The sequence below is a fragment of the Xenopus laevis genome, chromosome 6S (genome assembly GCF_017654675.1).
Source record: "Xenopus laevis strain J_2021 chromosome 6S, Xenopus_laevis_v10.1, whole genome shotgun sequence".
Classification (NCBI taxonomy): domain Eukaryota; kingdom Metazoa; phylum Chordata; class Amphibia; order Anura; family Pipidae; genus Xenopus; species Xenopus laevis.
The window spans coordinates 121,032,739-121,052,449 of record NC_054382.1 but is presented as its reverse complement, the minus strand read 5'-3'; the positions used below and the strand labels follow the sequence as shown (position 1 = coordinate 121,052,449).

The following is a 19,711-nucleotide window of genomic DNA, read 5'->3' as shown; positions in this document are numbered from 1 at the left end:
GGCCCGTAATGAACACAGAATGTCAAAGTACGAAGAAATATGGACACCATGGCTAACTTACAGAAAAGGGCAAACTACAACCTTGTGATATCGTTGATATATTATGATAAATAAATCCACTTTTAAGTTTTGATTATCAATACTACAATGTGATTGGATGCAGCTTGGATTAGGGTTTGGAAATATTTGTATTACTCTATAATTTTCTATTAGAATGCTTTTTGGGTTCTATTTTCTTTTTATTGTCTTTTATTCTTATTTCCATTTTTGTTATCAATGCCGATAGATGTCTCTTCTTATTGACTTGTTTACTAAAATTGATTTACAGAATATTGTACCTATCCACCATGGTGACCTTACTTTTCCCAGTGTGTAAAAGGTCTAATATATGAATCCTATGCTATTCTGTTTTTCACTGATTACCTTTAATAAAGAGAAGTTATAAAAAAAATTAGAATGTAAAAATTCACCATCTGAAAGCTGTTGAGGTCATGTAGAAGTCAATGGGAGTTGTCCTAGGCAAAGCTCAAGTTTTTTGGTTGATTTGAGGGTTTTTCTTGGATAACTCAATCAATTCAAGTTTTCGGGACATAAACCCGAACAATTTGAGTGAATCAAATCCGTTGTTGTTCATTCGTGTTTTTGACATTACGATTTTTCATAAATACCCAAACTTGTAAAGTTTATTACATCTGAAACATTAAATAATCCAGTAAGGATTTATTATATTTTTGGATCAAATACAAGGTACTGTTGTATTATTACAATAGAAAAGGAAATAATTTTAAAATTATTATGAAAAGCTCAGCAATTCAGGAGTAGCTTATTTCTTATCTCTAACACTGGTGTCATAGATTACACAGCAACAGCACATCTATCTACAGTATGTATGAGCAGTCTTAATAAATGTAATTATATACATAAAAACATGAACAGTGGTTCAATATGTGTCTTGCAGCTAAATCAATCTCCATCAGAAAGATATTGTAGTGCCAAAATTTGCATGATCTCTATAAAGAAGAAAACCATGACAAGGTTTAAACCTTTGCCTTCGAGTCCACAGACTAACACTGAACCTAACTGCATAGATTTTATGATGCTAATTTTTAAATTTTTGAGGTCAAGGAAAAACATATCAGACAAAGGTGGAATCAGAAGATTAAAATTGTTTTTATAAATATTCCTGATTTGCAGAAAAAAGAAAAAATCACATTGTTCCCTACATTTTCATTGAGGCTGAAGACATGAAATTGTACATAGAAAAAAACTTGATTTTTGATAAATAACCCCTATGCTGCAAATTTAGTAATGTATAGGATTAAAGTTTTCCTGCTATTTGAAAGTAAAATCGTAACAAAAAAATAAGCTAAGTTTTTTTTACAAATTTGAGTCATTTGCACTCAAAATTTTAAGATTTATCAGTCAATGAAAACATTTGGCAATTAAAAGCTACTGACTGTCAACAACAGGAGAGGTATTTCTAACATATATATGTTTTTTTAAACAGTCACATTGTTATGAGATTTAAATTTTTACTACAATCAAATTATTTTTCTGAAATGAAACAGAAACAATAACGAAACCCTGAATATACTCGATTAAGCTTAATTGTAATTTCTTTTTTGATTTTGAACACAATAACTTAATTTTGAAAATAAATCTACCTCTAAGAATAGTTCAACAGGAAAATGGTAAAGGGGTTTAAGACCTAAATGTTTTCTAAATAAGAGATCTCTCTGTAATTGGAATCACTATACCTTAAGTCTGCCAAAAAATATTTAAACATTAAGCAAACCCATTAGGAATGTTTTTACCATCAATACTGATGTATGCTATCGTAGTTAAAATAAACTACAACATACTGTTTTCTTGATATTATTTTTAAATGGAAATTATTTTAAAAATTAGAATTATCTTAAAATAGACGCTACAGAAAATGGCCTTTCTATAGTTCAGAATCTAGATATGATATCTCATTCCTGTATAGTGAATATTTCATTTAAAAAAATCCAAAAAAATCAAGTATAGCGACCCTTTAATCAGCACAAACACCATAAAAATAATGTAACAAAAAATAACTATAATTTCTCTAATATCAATACAGTGCTGTCACTATGTGGATAATGTTCATTGGCATGGTAACAGGGCTTCAAGTCTGGTAAGAGACAGGACACCCAATTTACCCCTGCGGTTAATCATTGTTCCTGAAATATGATTTAGCTAAATTGATTCATTAAACTGCCACTTTAATTGTGCTTACTTTGACTAAGTTCATGAATCGAATCGAATTTGAATAAACTCGAATCAAGTATTTTCTTGAAAAAACTCGAATGTCAGGAAGGCTAGTAACATGTTCAAATTGGTCCCTGGACCTCTCACCATTGACTTATACATGAATTCGGAAGGTTTTAGGTAGCGAATAGTCTAATTCAAATTTTTAAAGGGCCAGGGTTTGATAAATCTTGAAATTAGAATTGAGTTTGGATTATTCACAATCCGAATTTGAGAGTTTTGACCATAAATTTTTTTTTCAATTCGACCCTTAACAAATCTGCCCTTGATGTACAGTTTGGATATTCCTTTATTAGGCATGTCGCGGACTGTTCTGCGGCGAACTTGTTCGCGCGAACATCGGCTGTTCGCGTCCGCCGCAAGTTCGCGAACGTCGCGCGACGTTCGCCAATAGGCGTTCGCGTCAAAATCGTTCGACCATTCGACCATTTGGTCGCTAAAATTGAACGATTAAATCCTTCGATCGTTCGAATCGAACGATTTTCGGATGTTCGAAGTTCGCGAACTGTTCGCGAACTGTTCGCGAACTGTTCGCATTTTTTGCCGGTGTTCGCGAACGGCGTTCGCGACCACATTATCGGCGGTTCGCTACATCCCTATCCTTTATGAACCCCTATAATCTGGCTATTGGGAGTTATTGGATTTTTTTGCCTTAAATCCTGATTTATCCTTTTCTTTTGCTTTCCTTTCTGTTTTTTTTATTTTAATTTTGAGCTATTCCAAAATTGTACATGATTTTGTCCTAAAATTAGAACTCAATAAAAAGATTAAAAAAAATACACTGCTTTCCCTCTGACTTGGATGCTGAACCAAAAATTGGCCTAACAAAGTTTGCTATGTTTGCTATATATTTTAAAATTGACTAAGCTGTTATGTTTGTTTTTAATAAATATATTGAATGGAAAAGGTCACTGCAGTAACTCTCAGCAATTTGTTTTATATTGTTATGGGCACAACCACAGTACAAGCACTCGAACCAATATTTATTGCAGGTGAATAGTTCAGCCTCCTATTTCCAGATGGCAATTTATGTCATGCTCGCTTTGGTACTAATGAGATGCTGCTGTTTAGTTGGCCCACACATGCTTTACACACTGTTTTGCTTTCTCAGCCCAGTGGAAAAGAAGTACAGTTTCTTTTCTCCTCCAGAAAATATAGGATATATCTTAAGAAAAATAATTATATAGGATAAGGTTGAAAGATCCATATAAGGGATTTGTTTTTTGCAATATACACTGTATATATATTATATATATATATATATATATATATATATATATATATATATATATATATATATATATATATATATATATACTGTTCATTATAATTACAATAAATATAATAAATAATACATAAATAGTAAAACCCTTCTTGACAATTGACTGTAACAATGCTTTACTACTCAAGAACAAATTATTGTTCTTTAATAGATTCTAAACTGAGCTCTTTTACAATATAAATATAACAAATTATGAAAATTCACCTGAGAGATTTCACAAATACAGCACTGTTCAGAGCTGAAAAATATTTTTTTTCCAGTGATGTGAAGAATAAGCCTTATTTTAATATTCAATTGGCTGGTTTCCTTAGTTACAGTCAGGGAAGGGTTGCTAATTTATTCTGTAACTGAAGCCAAAATAAGATGTAAAGAGAACTCTCAGAAGGGTGATGAGGTCTTGACAAGTGACTCACTAGAAAATGTTTGACAAACTTATGATTCCAAGTATCCTTTTTCATTAAAAGTGTTATTTGCCAATGTTTTTCCACAATTAATACTTCGTCACATCAAAGGTATTTTGAGAAAGACTAATGATAGAAAAACTGAAATATTATGTAATTCAATATTTTAGAAAAGTTAGGAAGTTGGGGTAGAGAAAGACAAGTTCATCAAGTACAGTGTCTCCCTGTGACTAAAGTTGACCTAAGGAGAATTCAAAAGGAAAATTAGGGGGATTATTTATTAAGGCATGGTTTCTTTACAGCATTCATTTTGATGCTGAAAATCCAAAAAAAGATGTGGTAAAAAAGACACAATTATTTCATGATTTTCCATTGCATCTGAACCAAGTCGGAATCTGAAAATACTCGATCTAAAACCTGCCAAATTCATGTAAAAGTCAATGGCAGATGTCCCCATTTGAAGATGTTTTAGCCCTCATGAAATGTTGTCACATTTCTTGTGTTTCAGACATCAAAGTCTAAAAATTCATGTTTGATGCCTGAAAATCCAAAAAAGTTGAGTTTTTTCTTGATCTGATTTTTTCAAGTTTTTTTTATTATTAAATAAGGGCAAATTGTGGATTCTAATTTGGTTAGGAAAAAAAAAAATTGGGATTTTGACAAATAACCCCCCTTAGATTTAAAGAGAAACACAATGAAAAATTCTAAATAAAAATTATCTGGCAAAATCTTACAGACGACAATGGGAAGTGTATCTTCAGCATTCAAGAAAGTTTTTACCCTGTGATTTTCTGCCAGTCACAGTTTCCCAATTTGTTTGCAAATGAATGCGAAAATGTGAGAAACCCACAGCACCCAGAAAACCCAGCACAGTTCAGGAAATCTTCAAAATGTTAACGGGACATCTGCCATTGACTTCTACATGAATTTGGCAGGTCTAAGTTGGAGTACTTTTTTATTCAGACTTTTAACACCATCAGGGTTTAATAAATCTAGATAAAAATCTAGGTTCTTTTCTCAAAAAAAATTATGTTTTTTTTCTCCAAAATAATCAGACTTTAATAATTAGCCCCCTTTGTGTTAATATCAGTAGCTTTGTATTTTCTAACATGATTGAATGGTAATCAAGCCTTGAAATCTAGTGTATCTACCAAAACAAAATAACACTTACTGAAAAAAAAACAACTTTAAAATGTCTATGTACAATTTGTATATACTAATCATCTCCTACTTAAAGGGGTTGTTCATCTTCAAACAACTAGTTGTTTTCAGATAGATCACCAGAAATAGTGACTTTTTCTACATTCTATTTTCTATGTGTCACAGTTTTTCTAATATTGAGTTGTAAAATGTAATTTTTAATTTTCTAAAGCAGCTCTGGGAGGGGGGTCGCCGACCCTTTAAACTGTTCTAAATTGATACATTTAGTTGATACATTTCTTATCTTTGTCCCTGCTGAGCAGAACCTCTGGGTTTCATTACAGACAGCTGTTGGAATTGATACAATAGTTGCTAATATTCCAGAGATGCTGCTGAGAAATGTATCAACTGCTGCAAATGTTGCAGATTGTAACAGTTTAGAGTCAGCACCTGAATTACTGAGCTGCCAGACTCAAACACCTGAGACAGGGACATTCAACTTTAAACTTAGATTTTGGAAAAACAGTAAATAATAAATAATGGAAAGTAATTAGTGATGGGCGAATTTGCGCCATTTCGATTCGCAGAAAAATTCGCTTATTTCGTGGGAAATTCGCAAAACGGCGAAAAATTCGCAAAACGGCACCGGCGTCTCGTTTTTGACGCCGTCACCCGTTTTAATTTTTTTTTTGACGCCAGCGAATTTTTCGGGCGAATTTTCGCGGGCGTTTCGCCGCGAATTCGTGCCTGGCGAATAAATTCGCCCATCACTAAAAGTAATCGTTATTTCTGGGGAACAATCTGAAAACAACTGAACTGAAAAAAGTGTTTGGAAGGTGAACAACCCTTTAAGTGCCTTTTTTCCATTGTAAACAATCACAACATGACCAGCTTTCTATAACCTTTATTAGTATAAACAATTAAAGGTAAGAAGTATAAAGAAAACATTTTGCCAATGTAGTACTCCATAGAAGTAGCAGTGCTTGCTGAACAGTTGTCACATGCTTTGAACTAAAGTATTTCTGCAAACGGATCTGTCAAATGATAAATAACCCTGAACACAATTGCAAGGCAATAAATCTGTGGGAAACTGTCAAAACAAAAACTATTGAGTTCATTATATTTTTGAAGTAGCATCTTGTTTTTCATTTAGAGGAAATTTGCGACACCTAACTGCTCAGTGCCAGACTTCCACAGAAATTATCATATCATGTTGTTTGTAGTGTTTCCTAAGAAAACAAATTTAGCTTGTTCTGATACTTTCTTTCGTTTTGCTTTGACTATAGAAACCAGCACATGAAATGTCACATTCTACATATGTATTTTAGTGAAGAGAATACAGTAATCTCTCAAAACTAGAGACTGTTTAGGATTGTAGTATATTTAGCAAGTCAAACATGATATAAAAAATGTATGCAGCTCCATTCTGTTATTTGTATGCAGGTCAATACTCTGTTTGATTATGTTTTAATACTTTTATATTGTTATGTATTCAGCTGATACAACACAGCATTGGAGCTAACCTACTGTATTGTATATATGTATACAGTAAAAACTGGGTGATATGCACTAGATAACCTCTCTTATAGGTGTTAAATATTTTTTAATCAACTGAGGGTTGTTGTGAGCTTAGCATAATAGCACTGTTAATTTGATATTTTTCATCATGGCCAAGTGTTGCACATGATTTCAATAGTGATGAGAAAAAAAATCGCCTAGCATGAATTCACAGCGAATTTCCTCATTTTGCCACCGACAAATCAATTTGCGAAACTCCCACAAAAATTCAACTGTGTCAAAAAAAAAGTCAATCACGTCAAAATCACCGCACATCAACACTATTCGAATGCCCATTGACTTTAGGTCTGTGTTGAAATTGACGCCAGCGACTTTTCAGACACGCGTCCAAAATTGTAAATTTTCGAGTATCACAAATTTTTCCCCCATCACTAGATTTCAGGAATTTTATTCTCTGTACAATCTGCCCCTTTTCTACCCTTAGTAACCTTACTGACACCATTTCTGTTAATGGGAATTTTTGGGAGATTTTATCCTGAAAATAGGAGAGTTTTGACACTGCAATTTGCCTGAACAATATTGTAACATGCAAAATGTGCTACATCACTGTGTATGCTATAAACCTTAGATGTGCCAGAAAATAGTAAAAAAAAAATGCAATACAATAGTGTAAAACTATTTTAACAATGGGATACAATCACTGTTTTATTAAATATTTCAGGGCAGATTTACCAAGGGTCGACTTTCGAAGTGCAAAAAACTTCGAAATTCGCCCATCGTATAGGTTAGTTCGACATTCGAAGTCGAATCCGAAGGACTTTTAAGATCGTACGATCGTACAATTGTATTTCGAATCAAACGTTTCGAACTATTTAATCGTACGATCGTACGATTTTACTTAGACTTCTAAAAACTTAGCCAAATGTTGGCTATATGTTCTAGGAGGCTAACATAGCAATTCGGCAGGTTTAAGGTGGCAAATAGGGATGGGCGAATTTTTTCACCTCGTTTTGCATAAAAAATGACGCCCAAAGACTTGTATGGCACCGTGCGTCAAAAAAAAAAAGACCCGCGTCAAAAAAATTTGGCGAGACGAAACGGGTCAAATTCGCCCATCCCTAGTGGCGAAGTGTCAAAGTTTTTTAAAGTGACAGTACTTCGATTTTCGAATGGTCGAATTTGTGAAGTATTTTCACTTTGATTCAAAGTTGAAGTCAAATTTGGCCTATTCGATGGTCGAAGTACCCAAAAAATACTGTGAAATTCAATGTTTTTTAATTCAAAAATTCACTTCGACCCTTAGTAAATGTGCCCCTTTAAATATATTTATTACTCTTCATTACAGCTAAATTTTGTGGTGACCCTGGAATACCGGCAAATGGGAAAAGAGAGGGAAAAAGCTTCATATTCCAATCGGAGGTGTCCTTTATGTGCAATCTACCCTACATTTTAGTTGGTTCCAATACTAGAATATGTCAAGCAGATGGAACTTGGAGTGGTTCGCCACCACGATGCATAGGTAATGTGCAGCAGTAATAAACAAAATACTGTGTCTCCATGACTAATGCACGGAATCTACAGCATTCTAATTTGTCTCCAATTTATTATTAAATTATATTATTTTGTTCTTTTTTGCATTCTTTTTTTTTTTCAAATTGATACTGATTATTTGTTACAGCAAGCTTCATGAACAATTCAGACCAGTACCATTTTTCTTTTTATAATTGGCAAGACTTTACAGCCAGATTTGATTTAAATATTGTGACGTTTATGCTAATATGCAGAGGCATCCAGTGTCCTATTTGTTCTTAATAAACTAAAAAATATAGAACAATTTAGAAATTAAACCAGGGTACATTTATATTTTGCCTTTTATTACACTACACTGCGATAAAGGAAATGGAAAGGCTAAACGGACTATTTCTTACAGAATTATACATAGTCTACTTGGTAGCCACATTTTAAAGTTTGAAATCATATCTTGCCCTGATGGTGTCCTAGTGAAATCTAATACACACAATACTGCTGCAGACAAAACCTTATAATAATAATAATAATAATAAAATAAACTAAATACACAATACAGTATATACAATAATATTCACAGTTATGTACAAGATTCCAGTTGAGATGCTGTATATCAAATAATCTGGACTTTTTTTTGAGGAAGAGGGAAAACATTTCTTATCAAACCTCTTATTCATCTACTATGAGGTTATGATGCATGACTGTTTCAAGAAGTCTTTTGATATGCAAGCAACTTAAATTTTTAACTCTTGGAAGTGTGAAAAAGGGGCAAATTTACCTAGGGTCGAATATCGAGGGTTAATTAATCCTCGATATTTGACTGCCGAATTAAAATCCTTCGAATATCGAAGTCGAAGGATTTAGCGCAATTAAATCCTTCTAATCGAATGATTCGAAGGACTTTAATCCATCCATTGAAGGATTATCCTTCGATCAAAAAATTGATAGGAAGCCTATGGGGACCTTCCCCATAGGCTAACATTGGGGAATCAAACGATTCAAAGGATTGTAATCCATCGATCGAAGGATTATCCTTCGATCAAAAAATTGATAGGAAGCCTATGCGGACCTTCCCCATAGGCTAACATTGGCCTCGGTAGGTTTTAGGTGGCGAACTAGGGGGTCGAAGTTTTATTTAAAGAGACTATCGAATGGTCGAATAGTCAAACGGTTTTTAGTTTGAATCGTTTGATTCAAAGTCGAAGTCGAAGGTCAAAGTAGCCCATTCGATGGTCGAAGTAGCCAAAAAAACACTTCGAAATTCAAAGTATTTATACTCTATTCCTTCACTCGAGCTAAGTGAATGGCCCCCCTTGCTATACAAAATAGAAACTTGAATGATTTCACAGAGCAATTTTAAAGACCCTGTGAAATTCAAGGACTTTATGAATGAAATGAGGAGTGTTGGAGTGAGCAATATAGTCATGATGTTCCCTTTTGTAAAAAATTATACACACATTTTCATGATGGTGGGTTTCGCTTCTGAGGCACCACATATTGTTGGTGTAACTATAAAATAGAAAGATTAATCTGTATAATGAAATGCTTTTAAAAGCTCATAAATCAATGCTCTGTTTTTGGTTCTGAGAGCTGTTAAATAAATGTGTTATTACTCCATGAAAGATCTACAATAATCTTGTTTGGAACTTACAAATGCTGGCCTATTGCCCTTTCAGTCTAATCTTGAGACATTTGCAGTAATGCAAGTTTACAGTATATCCCCAGACACTTTATAAGATTGATGTATTTACAGTAGTTCCCAGAATCAGTCTGCAAGGCCCCCCCACTGGAGCAGATTCTGCGACTCTCGACAATTTAATCTGTGATAATGAAAGAGCTTCCTGTACTTATGGGATAATGCTCATAAAATCTATGTTGTTGTACTTTCTGAGTACTAAGAACCTTTGGGTTTAGCTATTAAAAGTAAGCCCAGTATACAATGCACAACACACATTATTTTTAAGAAAAAATAGAAACTAAAATAGCAAGGAAAAATAAAGTGTCATGTTAACTGATAACGGTTTTCTAAGAAAAGCAGGGTGCTGTGCTTCTTCCATAGTACTAATAATATTTATTTTTACAGAGCCCACATGGACATCTTGTGAAAACCCTGGTACACCCCGCCATGGCTTTCAAAATAATACATATGGATATCAGGTCAGTTACCAGGCAGATACAATATGTTACAATTTGATTCCTTTTTATAGTGTTTGTATACCTTTATTTTTTATTATCAGAAAATAATGTTTAATAATTTTAATAAGATGTATTTTTTTATTAAGAGATATTAAGATGGTTTTAATGCCCATCTTCTAGAAGGAAGCAATAAAAGTGCATTTCCTTTAAGCTTAGGGGCGTAGCTTAAAGAATTCAGATCTAAATTATTAATGGATATTTTTATAAATTGAAAGCAATGGGTTTCAGGATAAAGCTGGTCATACATTATACGATCCACTAAGGTAAAGTCATAAAACAAGTTCATCTTTCACAGATGTGCCCACCTTGAGGATAACAATATTGAACTAAGCAGATCATTCAGTCAGTCAGTTTAAATCTGCCTAGTGTATGTCTACCTTAAGGGTTTTGATGTAATGATGTTTGTCAGATGTAACAGATAAAAGTTGTGGGTACACATGAATAAACACAATGCCATGAAATGAGGATGTATGTTATGATTTTTTGGATGATACAATTCATTTAATCAAAGTATCTGGCCAATAGTTCTATTAGCACATCAAATAAAATATGGTATATTTTTTCCGCAAATACTGTTACTGGGCTAGAACAGAAAACATTTACAGGACAACATATTTAACAGGACAACAGGCAGAAAGAAAATCAAGTAGTGCTCTAGAAGTACTTAAACTATGAGCCATTTCTTCCCTGTTGTTACAAAGGCAGGCCGTGTTTAGCAAACCTACATTATCTCTGCTAGAGGTTTGTGTACTGTAAGTCAATGTTTTAAATAAAAAAAATACTATTACTGCCACAGATTTCTAATTTTCCCTGGCTTTTTTAAAAAAAATGTCATCTTGTACTACTTTCCACTTTATCTAAGCCATTGCCTTGCATTTTCTCCCAGCAGGAAAGCCATTTCAGTTTCTGTGTTCTGAGCACTCATCTGTACAAATGGGATGTAAATTACTGACATCACAACACTCCAACTTTATATTATGAACTGGCTTTTAACTAAACTTTTTCAGTGATAACCACAAAGTGTGTTTGGTATTAGTGATGGGCAAATAAATTTGCCAGACATTAATTTGCTGCGAATTTCCTTGTTTCGGCGCAAGAAAATTAATTCGCAAAACTGCGGCATCAAAAAAAAAAGTTTTGCACGTCAAAATCGGCGCACACATAAAAATTATTCAGACGCCCATTGACTTTAATGCATTTGGCCAAAATTTAGCACTTACTGTTAGTGATGGGCGAATTTATTCGCCAGGCGGGAATTCGCGGCAAATTTGCGCGATTCACGCCGAGCGAATAAATTCGCAAAACGCCCTTGAAAATTCGCGGTAAAAAAACGGGCGCCGACGTCAAAAACGGGCGCCGGCGTCAAAAACGGGCGCCGGCGTCAAAAACGAGACGCCGGCACCGTTTCACGAATTTTTCGCCGTTTCGCGAATTTCACACGAAATTCGCGAATTTTTCGGCGAAGCGAAATGGCGCAAATTCGCCCATCACTACTTACTGTACCTGCTGCAGTCTATAAGGCCAAGGTTATTGGGGTATAGCCCCGATTTCACAGGGCACATATATCAGGTACACAAAATATATCCCAAAAAAACTTTACATTTAAGTTAAAAAAAGTTAATTTCTATTTAACATAGAATTAAAATAATAGGCATACAGACCAATTAATGCATTTGGACCAAATAGCCGTGCAAATAAAAATTTTCGATGGAGTCAAAATCGATGCATGTCACAATTGGTTTAACTCCCATTGACTTCAATGCTTTTCACGAATTTAGCACAGATTCACCCATGTCCATTTGGTATGAAACATGGACTTCACTGTTATTTCAAAGATTGTGGCTTACGCAAAATCTAGTTACTTTTACACTTAAATAATAAATTCCCATGTGGATAATAAGGCTCAAGTCAGGTACTGATCATCTTTTCAGTTATTGTACTGTTGTTTACCTAACCCTTCTTTTTAACATGTCTGATGAATGTTTTATAAAAATGCTTTGGGTAGCCATGCATAAGCCAATTATACAACAAATCACCAAGAGATTCTGATGGCTGAAACATATCTTATTTGTATCGCTGGATGAGTATCATTGATCAGTTTGTTCAGACTGACTGCCCAAGCAAGAAGATTTAAAAAGTGACCGCTCTTGTGACTTCATCTGCCTATACTCCATACATCAAGCAAAAAAGAGCATTGGCAAGGGAAAATGGAAACAATCTATAAGGATGACAGTTGAAATTATCCCTTAGTTAGTAATACATGAATGACTGACTTAAGAAATGTTCAAATGACTGACTTAAGAAATCTTTAGTTGCCATGTTAGAGCTGTGGCTTACAGTGGAGTTTTCTCCATTGTGTATTTCAGCCTGTGGAGAAATACTGGTAAATACCCTTATAGTGGTATTGTCAAATGGTTCCTATTGAAGTAAAAGGAGGGAGGGCTATTGAAGCCACAGTAGATTTTCCTCAAACATAATAGGGGAAGGGGACTTAACTTGTACCTACAGCTGTAGATAGATTTTCTCCTGGAGAATATCACACTGATCATATGGGCAACTCTAGTTCTCAGCATTAAAAAACAACACTCTAATGAGAAACTGGAGTAGATGGCCTACTGATATCATCTTGGGAGCTTATCTGCCTATTTTACTGCCTAAACCAACAGTCATAAAATATGAACAGCATGTGGGGGACTTAAAGGGCATATAAAGTCTAAAATAGAATAAGGCTAGAAATGCTGTATTTTGTATACTAAATATAAACATGAACTTACTGCACCACAAGCCTAATCTGTCAGGGAACCGGGAGTTCCCTCTGGGGGAGTAGTCCGGATCTAGGAGGAAGCCCCTCAGGAGGGATCAGGATCGCGGTATCCAGGGATTCGGCAGAAGGGGTAATGGAGTTCAGGCAACAGGTCACAAGGCAGGCAGAATACAAACAGAGTCCAAAGTCCAGGCAGGGGGTCAATAACAAGAGATCAATCAGGAATATCCTCTGGGATAACAGGAATAGGAGCAGGAAACCCAGGAATCTTCTCAGGAACGAGATCCTATTTTCGGGCGCCATCTTGGCGCCTCAGGCGTCCTTTTAAAGGGGTTTTTTTGGCGCCCTTGCGTCGGCGTCAGCACGTCTGCGACCGACGCGCTGCGCCTGCGTCCGTCGCGCCGTTGTGACGTCTTCGCGTCTGCGCACTTGCGCGCAGGCGTCTCTGCGCCGGCGCCGCTACCCACGTGGCAGCCATGGGCGCCGCCATTTTGGGAGCGGCGTCGGAATTGGAAGCTGCGCCGCCCGGAGCTCCTGGTCCTGCTCCGGGCGGCGATCGTGACATAATCAAACAAATTATTTATGCTTTCAAAGTTGGCTACAGGGGGTCACCATCTTGTAACTTTGTTATATATCTTTGCAAGACTAAGACTGTGCACACGCTCAGTGTGGTCTGGGCTGCTTAGGGATCGTCATAAACAAAGCTGCTTGAGTTCTGCATGGCTGGGAAGTAAGGCGGGGCTCCCCCTGCTGTACATAAGTATGATTGTTTCCCTGCTCAGCAGTTAGGGACCATCTGACAATTCCTATCCACAGCAGTAAATGAAGGGAGAATTTCACTGCATACAGTCAGGTTTCTTATAAAAACGGTACACATTTTTTAATTAAAGTATATTGGAGATAGGTTTCTTTTTCATTAAAGAAAGTAAAAATGGGATTTTATTTTTTTTGCCTTTACATGCCCTTTAAGCTGTTGCTACCACGCATATTTAGAGGCATAGTAGTTTATACATTTTTATTTATTTTGTGCTGCTGCCAAAATATGTACGGTAAGGGTTATGCCTGTTTTGAAGGACCTTTGGTATCTGAACATTTTCATTTATTCTTTTTTAAGATGGGGAAAACTGTGCAGTTCTCTTGCAAGAAAGGTTATCTCTTACATGGATCCACCTCTCGCACATGTCTTCCCGACCTCACCTGGAGTGGCATCCTGACTGAATGCATTCGTAAGTATATGGCATTTTATATAATCTTTATGCAGATTATTTTTATTTCATACAATTGACAGAATTAAAATTTGCTAATCTGGTTCCAGATTCCAGGTATCTATTTTCTGGAAATCCTTTATCCAAAAAGCGCCAAATTACAGAAGGGCCATCTCCCACAGATTCCATTTTATCCAATTATTTTTTTAAATGATTTCCTTTTCCCCTGTAATAATAAAACAGTAGCTTGTACTTGATCCAAATTAATCCTTATTAGAAGCAAAACCAGCCTATTAGGTTTATTTAATGCTTAAATGATTTTCTAGTAGACTTAAGACATGAAGATCCAAATTACAGAAAGATCTGCAAACCAGAAAATCCCCAGGTCCGGAGCATTTTGGATAACAAGTCCCATACCTGTATAGTATAAGTACAAATGAAACACAAGTATCTCTAATATATGTTTAATGTGATTGCACTTTCTTCATCCTGGAGGGCAAGTATCTCTAATACATTTTTAATGTGATTGCTTTTTCCCATGGTATTCACATCACATTATTGTTTCTCCAGGCTCTTAAGCTCAGGACCTATAGAGTTGATAGTGTCATTATTACCCTTATTTATTTGTTATGTAAATAAATTCACTTTGCTGTAACTACCCAAAAGCATTATAATTTATAAGGTCTTTGCTTTTTCCAACAGCATAGTAACACAGATTAATAACTTTTTGTTGGTGCCCATTTGTATATATGTGTTAGTGAGAACAGGTTGGAAGACATTTATATCAGACAATGAACGTTAGATGTTAGTTAAAGCACCAATAAATACACAATATTTACTATTTAAAGGATAAGCAAACCATAAGAATTTGAGTGTACAATTGCTCAGGGTGCTCTTCTAAGCACTTATGCAATTTACATATTTTTTTCGTATAAGATGTATTTAACTTTTGTAACTGTTCCTGTTACTGTGCAGTCAAAGACAGTTGAAAAGAAGAGCTACAGGGATATGCAGTGCACCATGCATATAGTACACACAGGGAGGACAAGTATTACAATAACTATAAATACACAGAGATTAACTACCATGTGGCATGATACACTATAGAATGAGGTCCCTGCCTCATACAGCTAACAGTCTATGTGGGCATATGACATACAGTAACAAATTGAAAGAAAACAGTGAACAAGATTTGGCCATTGGCCCATAAGTACAGCAGTAGGCTAGACTATATAATGTTCTAGTGTTCCAGAAGCTAGTATGAGTTTCTTATTTAAGATATTGCAAGAGTGTTCCTGACAAAGGAATTAAGGGATAAAATTCCAGCAGTAAGGAGCAGCGAGATAGAAAGTTTTAAGAAGAAAGATGGCAGTTGGTGTGGATGGTTTAAAAAGACAGTGGCTCTGAGAGGAGTGGAGGTGATGGGCAGGAACATACAGTGAAGCAGTGTCGGACTGGCCCACTGTGATACCAGGAAAACTCCCTGTGGGCCCAGGTGTCAGTTGCCCTCATGCTGTTAAACTTTTGGCCTATTTCATGGCCATTCCCTATTCTATGAGAACACAAAGGCTAAATAGATGGAATAATAGATTTAAGTATGTAAAGAAAACAAACTAGTAGAATAGAGGTTGATTGAGGAGGTGAAGAATATTAGTACTGAGAGTACTAGTTCGACACTGCAGTGAAGAAATGTAGTGAAGAGCAGAGGAGTGAAGGACTTTGCATGTTATCAGAAGGATTTTATATGCTATCTTTTGCTTAACAGGCCATGCAAAAGAAATATGTTCATGCAGAACCTAGCACATTTATTTAACAAGCTCTTTTTTTAAAGCTGTATCAATGAATTTTACTTTTGAATTGTTAATTCTCCCATTAACTTGCATTGTATAAATTTTAATACAATGCTCTTTAATTTGGGAGGATTAAAGATTTAGTAGGTTATTACAGTTCCAGTGCTTCCACTGGACTCCTACAACCCATAGAATAGTATGTGTGTGTTTAACTGCTTTTGTAGTTGACACATTGATATTTTTTTAATAAATGGAACACTTGACAGTCATAAAAATGTTAGTGATAGTATTAAAAGAGTTAAAAGTGATACTTTCAAACCACTGGGAATCCTTCAGATATCTCCATTTTAAATTTTCATACATCAGCTCGTGTCCTTCTTTAAAGAAGGTATGCCGTTTGCAGCAATTAAGAAATGAATGAAACCAACCAGATGGGTGATTGTATTATTTATTTCTCCTTACCGCTACCATTTTGGAGCATCATTGTCTATATTAAACTTGATTCAGTAGCAGTGTCTGCATCTCAGTTTTGTGACATACAGTTTTTTTCTCTTGACAGCACACAGCTGTAGGCAACCAGAATCTCCATTACACTCAAATGTAGTTGGAATGGATCTGCCATCTCTTGGTTATACACTGATATACAACTGTCAACCAGGATACATACTCTCTGGTGGAACAGAACACAGAATTTGTCAGCCAGACAATACTTGGAGTGGAAAAGTTCCTCTGTGTACAGGTATTCTTAATTAAGCAAGGACGCCTATCAGCATAGAAATTAAATTTGGACTAAAATATGACAAAGATAAACAGTGAGGCCCAGATTAGGTCTTTTTTATACAATACTCCCTTTGTTTCAATAATGTTAGAGTAGTTGACACACCTTACGCAGGTGTTAATGACAAGCAACCTAGCGGCATTTCAGGCGACACCAGCTCTTGCCGCTTTTGTATTAAGTACTACTGATAAAAGACAGTATATACAGTAAAATGCTAACTATTTTCCTGGCATTTTAGGAGTGTAAAATTGCTCCTCAAAAATCAGATTTCAAAAATCGTATTTTTTCTCTAAAATTTAGATTTTTTTTATTTTTTTTATTTCTCTAAAACTTATATATATATTAAGGGGCCAATTCATTAACTTCAAGTGAAGGATTCGAAGTAAAAAAACATCGAATTTCGAAGTGTTTTTTGGGCAACTTCGACCATTGAATGGGCTACTTCGACCTTCGACTACGACTTCGAATCGAAGGATTTGAACTAAAAATTGTTTGACTATTCGACCATTCGATAGTCGAAGTACTGTCTCTTTAAGAAAAAACTTCGACCCCCCTAGTTCACCACCTAAAAGCTACCAAACCCAATGTTAGCCTATGGGGAAGATCCCCATAGGCTTGGCTACATTTTTTTGGTCAAAGGATAATCCTTTGACTGTTGGATTAAAATACTTCAAATCGTTCGATCGAACGATTATTCCTTCGATCGTTCGATCGCAGTTTTGCGCAAAATCCTTCGACTTCGATATTTGAAGTCAAAGGATTTTCATTCCCAGTCGAATATTGAGGGTTAATTAACCCTCAATATTCGACCCTTGATGCATCTGCCCCTTCGTGTAAAAAAAAATCCTAACACAAAACACCAAGTAAAATCTGTTGAGGCCCCATAGAGGTGAATGGGAGCTGCACTGATCCTATTGGACAATTTTTTAATCAATTCAAACTTTTAGATGTTTTCTGATTTATTTCCACTATAAATTGTCAGAAAAACTAACATTTTTAGAGGTTTTCATATTTTTTAGTGCATTTCAAAATGTTTACCTTTTATACTTATATTCAGATCTTTAAATAACTCATGGAATTCATTGTATTAGAGGCATAGGGGGGATTTTCATATGTTTAGTAAGTGCAAAGAAACCTGTGCAAAGATGCTTGCGAACATTAGTGACCATGTTTGCGTCATATTTAAGACCTTAACAACTTCATTGTAAAGTTTCCAAACAAATAGTTTCTGCAAAGGTTTGCAGTAGATGTAATAACATTTTGCAATTGCAAACCCTTTTTTGTTACAAAATATTTAATGAAACTCCAGATCATGTGATAACGCTAAACCTTTACTTAGCAAAAATGAGCATTGTAATGTTCGCCAGCAACTGATTTTACATTGCAAGTAGTGGTAAACATTCGCAAAGGCGTTACTTTAAATAATGCTTGCGTCTTTTAATTACATTCCCCCACAATCACTTTAAAATGTATCAAGAGATCAACAAATAACTGCTTTTAATACTGTTGAATTTGGTCTATTTATACACAAAACATGTATTGTTTAAAGTGTTTATAGGGGATACAAAAATGAAGGGTTGCTATACCCTTTTCCATTGGATTAAGAAAGGGGGACAACTGTTGGTATACATTTCTGGTATCTCTTCTACTACTACAGGCTATGAAAAAATATATGGAGTTGGCCCTTCTGGGGAAAGTCTAATTTATGTCTCTGTTTAACTATCCAGACCCCCCGATAATATCATGTTCAACCCCCTTGGACCCTAAGACCATGCCTATTTCTTGATTTTTTCAGTGGAACTATAAATACAATAGGAGCCCCTTGGGAAGCAATAAGGAGCTTGTGATAAGCCTGGTTTGACAGAATTAAAATTGAAACGTGAGCTAGAAACACTTTCAAAGCATAGAAACTTGATTGTATGTTATATATGATATGTAACAGTTGATATAGTAGTAGTCCATTGAACAACACTATCAAAAATAAGTCAGAATGCATGTTTCTCTTATCTGATTTAATAGCTGGATCCAAACCACTAGAAAATAAAAGCAAGCCAGTTCCTGGAACCCCAAGCCCTAAGTTAAATGGTAAGTAAGAAATTTACATACTTCATATACTTTAAGGGGCACATTTACTAAGGGTCGAAGTAAATTTGAAGTGAATTTTCAAATTCAAAAACTTCGAATTTCGAAGTAATTTTTGGGTACTTCGACCATTGAATAGGCCAAAATTCGTTTTGAATTGAAATGGTCAAATATTCGACCATTCGAAAATCAAAGTACTCTTTAAAAACTTCGAATTCGACACTTCGCCACCTTAAACCTGCCGAATTGCTATGTTAGCCTACGTTTTAAATTTTTAGAAGTCGATGTTTTGTTTTTTTTTGTAAATCGTTCGATCGATCGATTAAATTGTTTGAATCGTTAGATTCTAACAATTTTAATTTGATCGAAAACAGCTAAATTTTAACAAAAAAAACCCCACTTTGACTATGGAATTTTTTAAATTTTATGGTCGAATTACGAAGTTTAGCACCTCGAAATTCGACCCTTAGTAAATGTGCCCCTAAATGACAGTTCCAATCTAATGGTAAACGTTCTTGCAAAATTTCCTAAACTAAAAGAAAATAAAAGAAGCTAATTATTTTACAGTAGGCTATAAATAGATTAAACACATGTTGTCTTAATGTGTGTATTATGTAAATCTTCTGCTACCTATAATACAGTTGACTAGGCCACTTTCAGTTAAACCTTATTCAAAAAGCTACAAGACTTCTGGTATAGATTACGGCACACAAATGTGTGTCAAAAGATACTTTCA

The 19,711-nt window shown here is 35.1% G+C and overlaps 1 protein-coding gene across 1 annotated transcript in view; it reads left to right on the top strand.

Annotated features, from left to right (window-relative positions):
* Nucleotides 1–19,711, top strand: part of LOC108719755 (CUB and sushi domain-containing protein 3-like) — a 489,518-nt gene that overhangs the window by 453,462 nt on the left and 16,345 nt on the right. Inside the window, exons 59-63 of the mRNA XM_041567998.1 lie at nucleotides 7,979–8,152; nucleotides 10,244–10,317; nucleotides 14,235–14,346; nucleotides 16,675–16,854; nucleotides 18,913–18,978. Coding sequence (XP_041423932.1) covers nucleotides 7,979–8,152; nucleotides 10,244–10,317; nucleotides 14,235–14,346; nucleotides 16,675–16,854; nucleotides 18,913–18,978 — 606 coding nt within the window. The remainder of the gene's footprint in view (nucleotides 1–7,978; nucleotides 8,153–10,243; nucleotides 10,318–14,234; nucleotides 14,347–16,674; nucleotides 16,855–18,912; nucleotides 18,979–19,711) is intronic.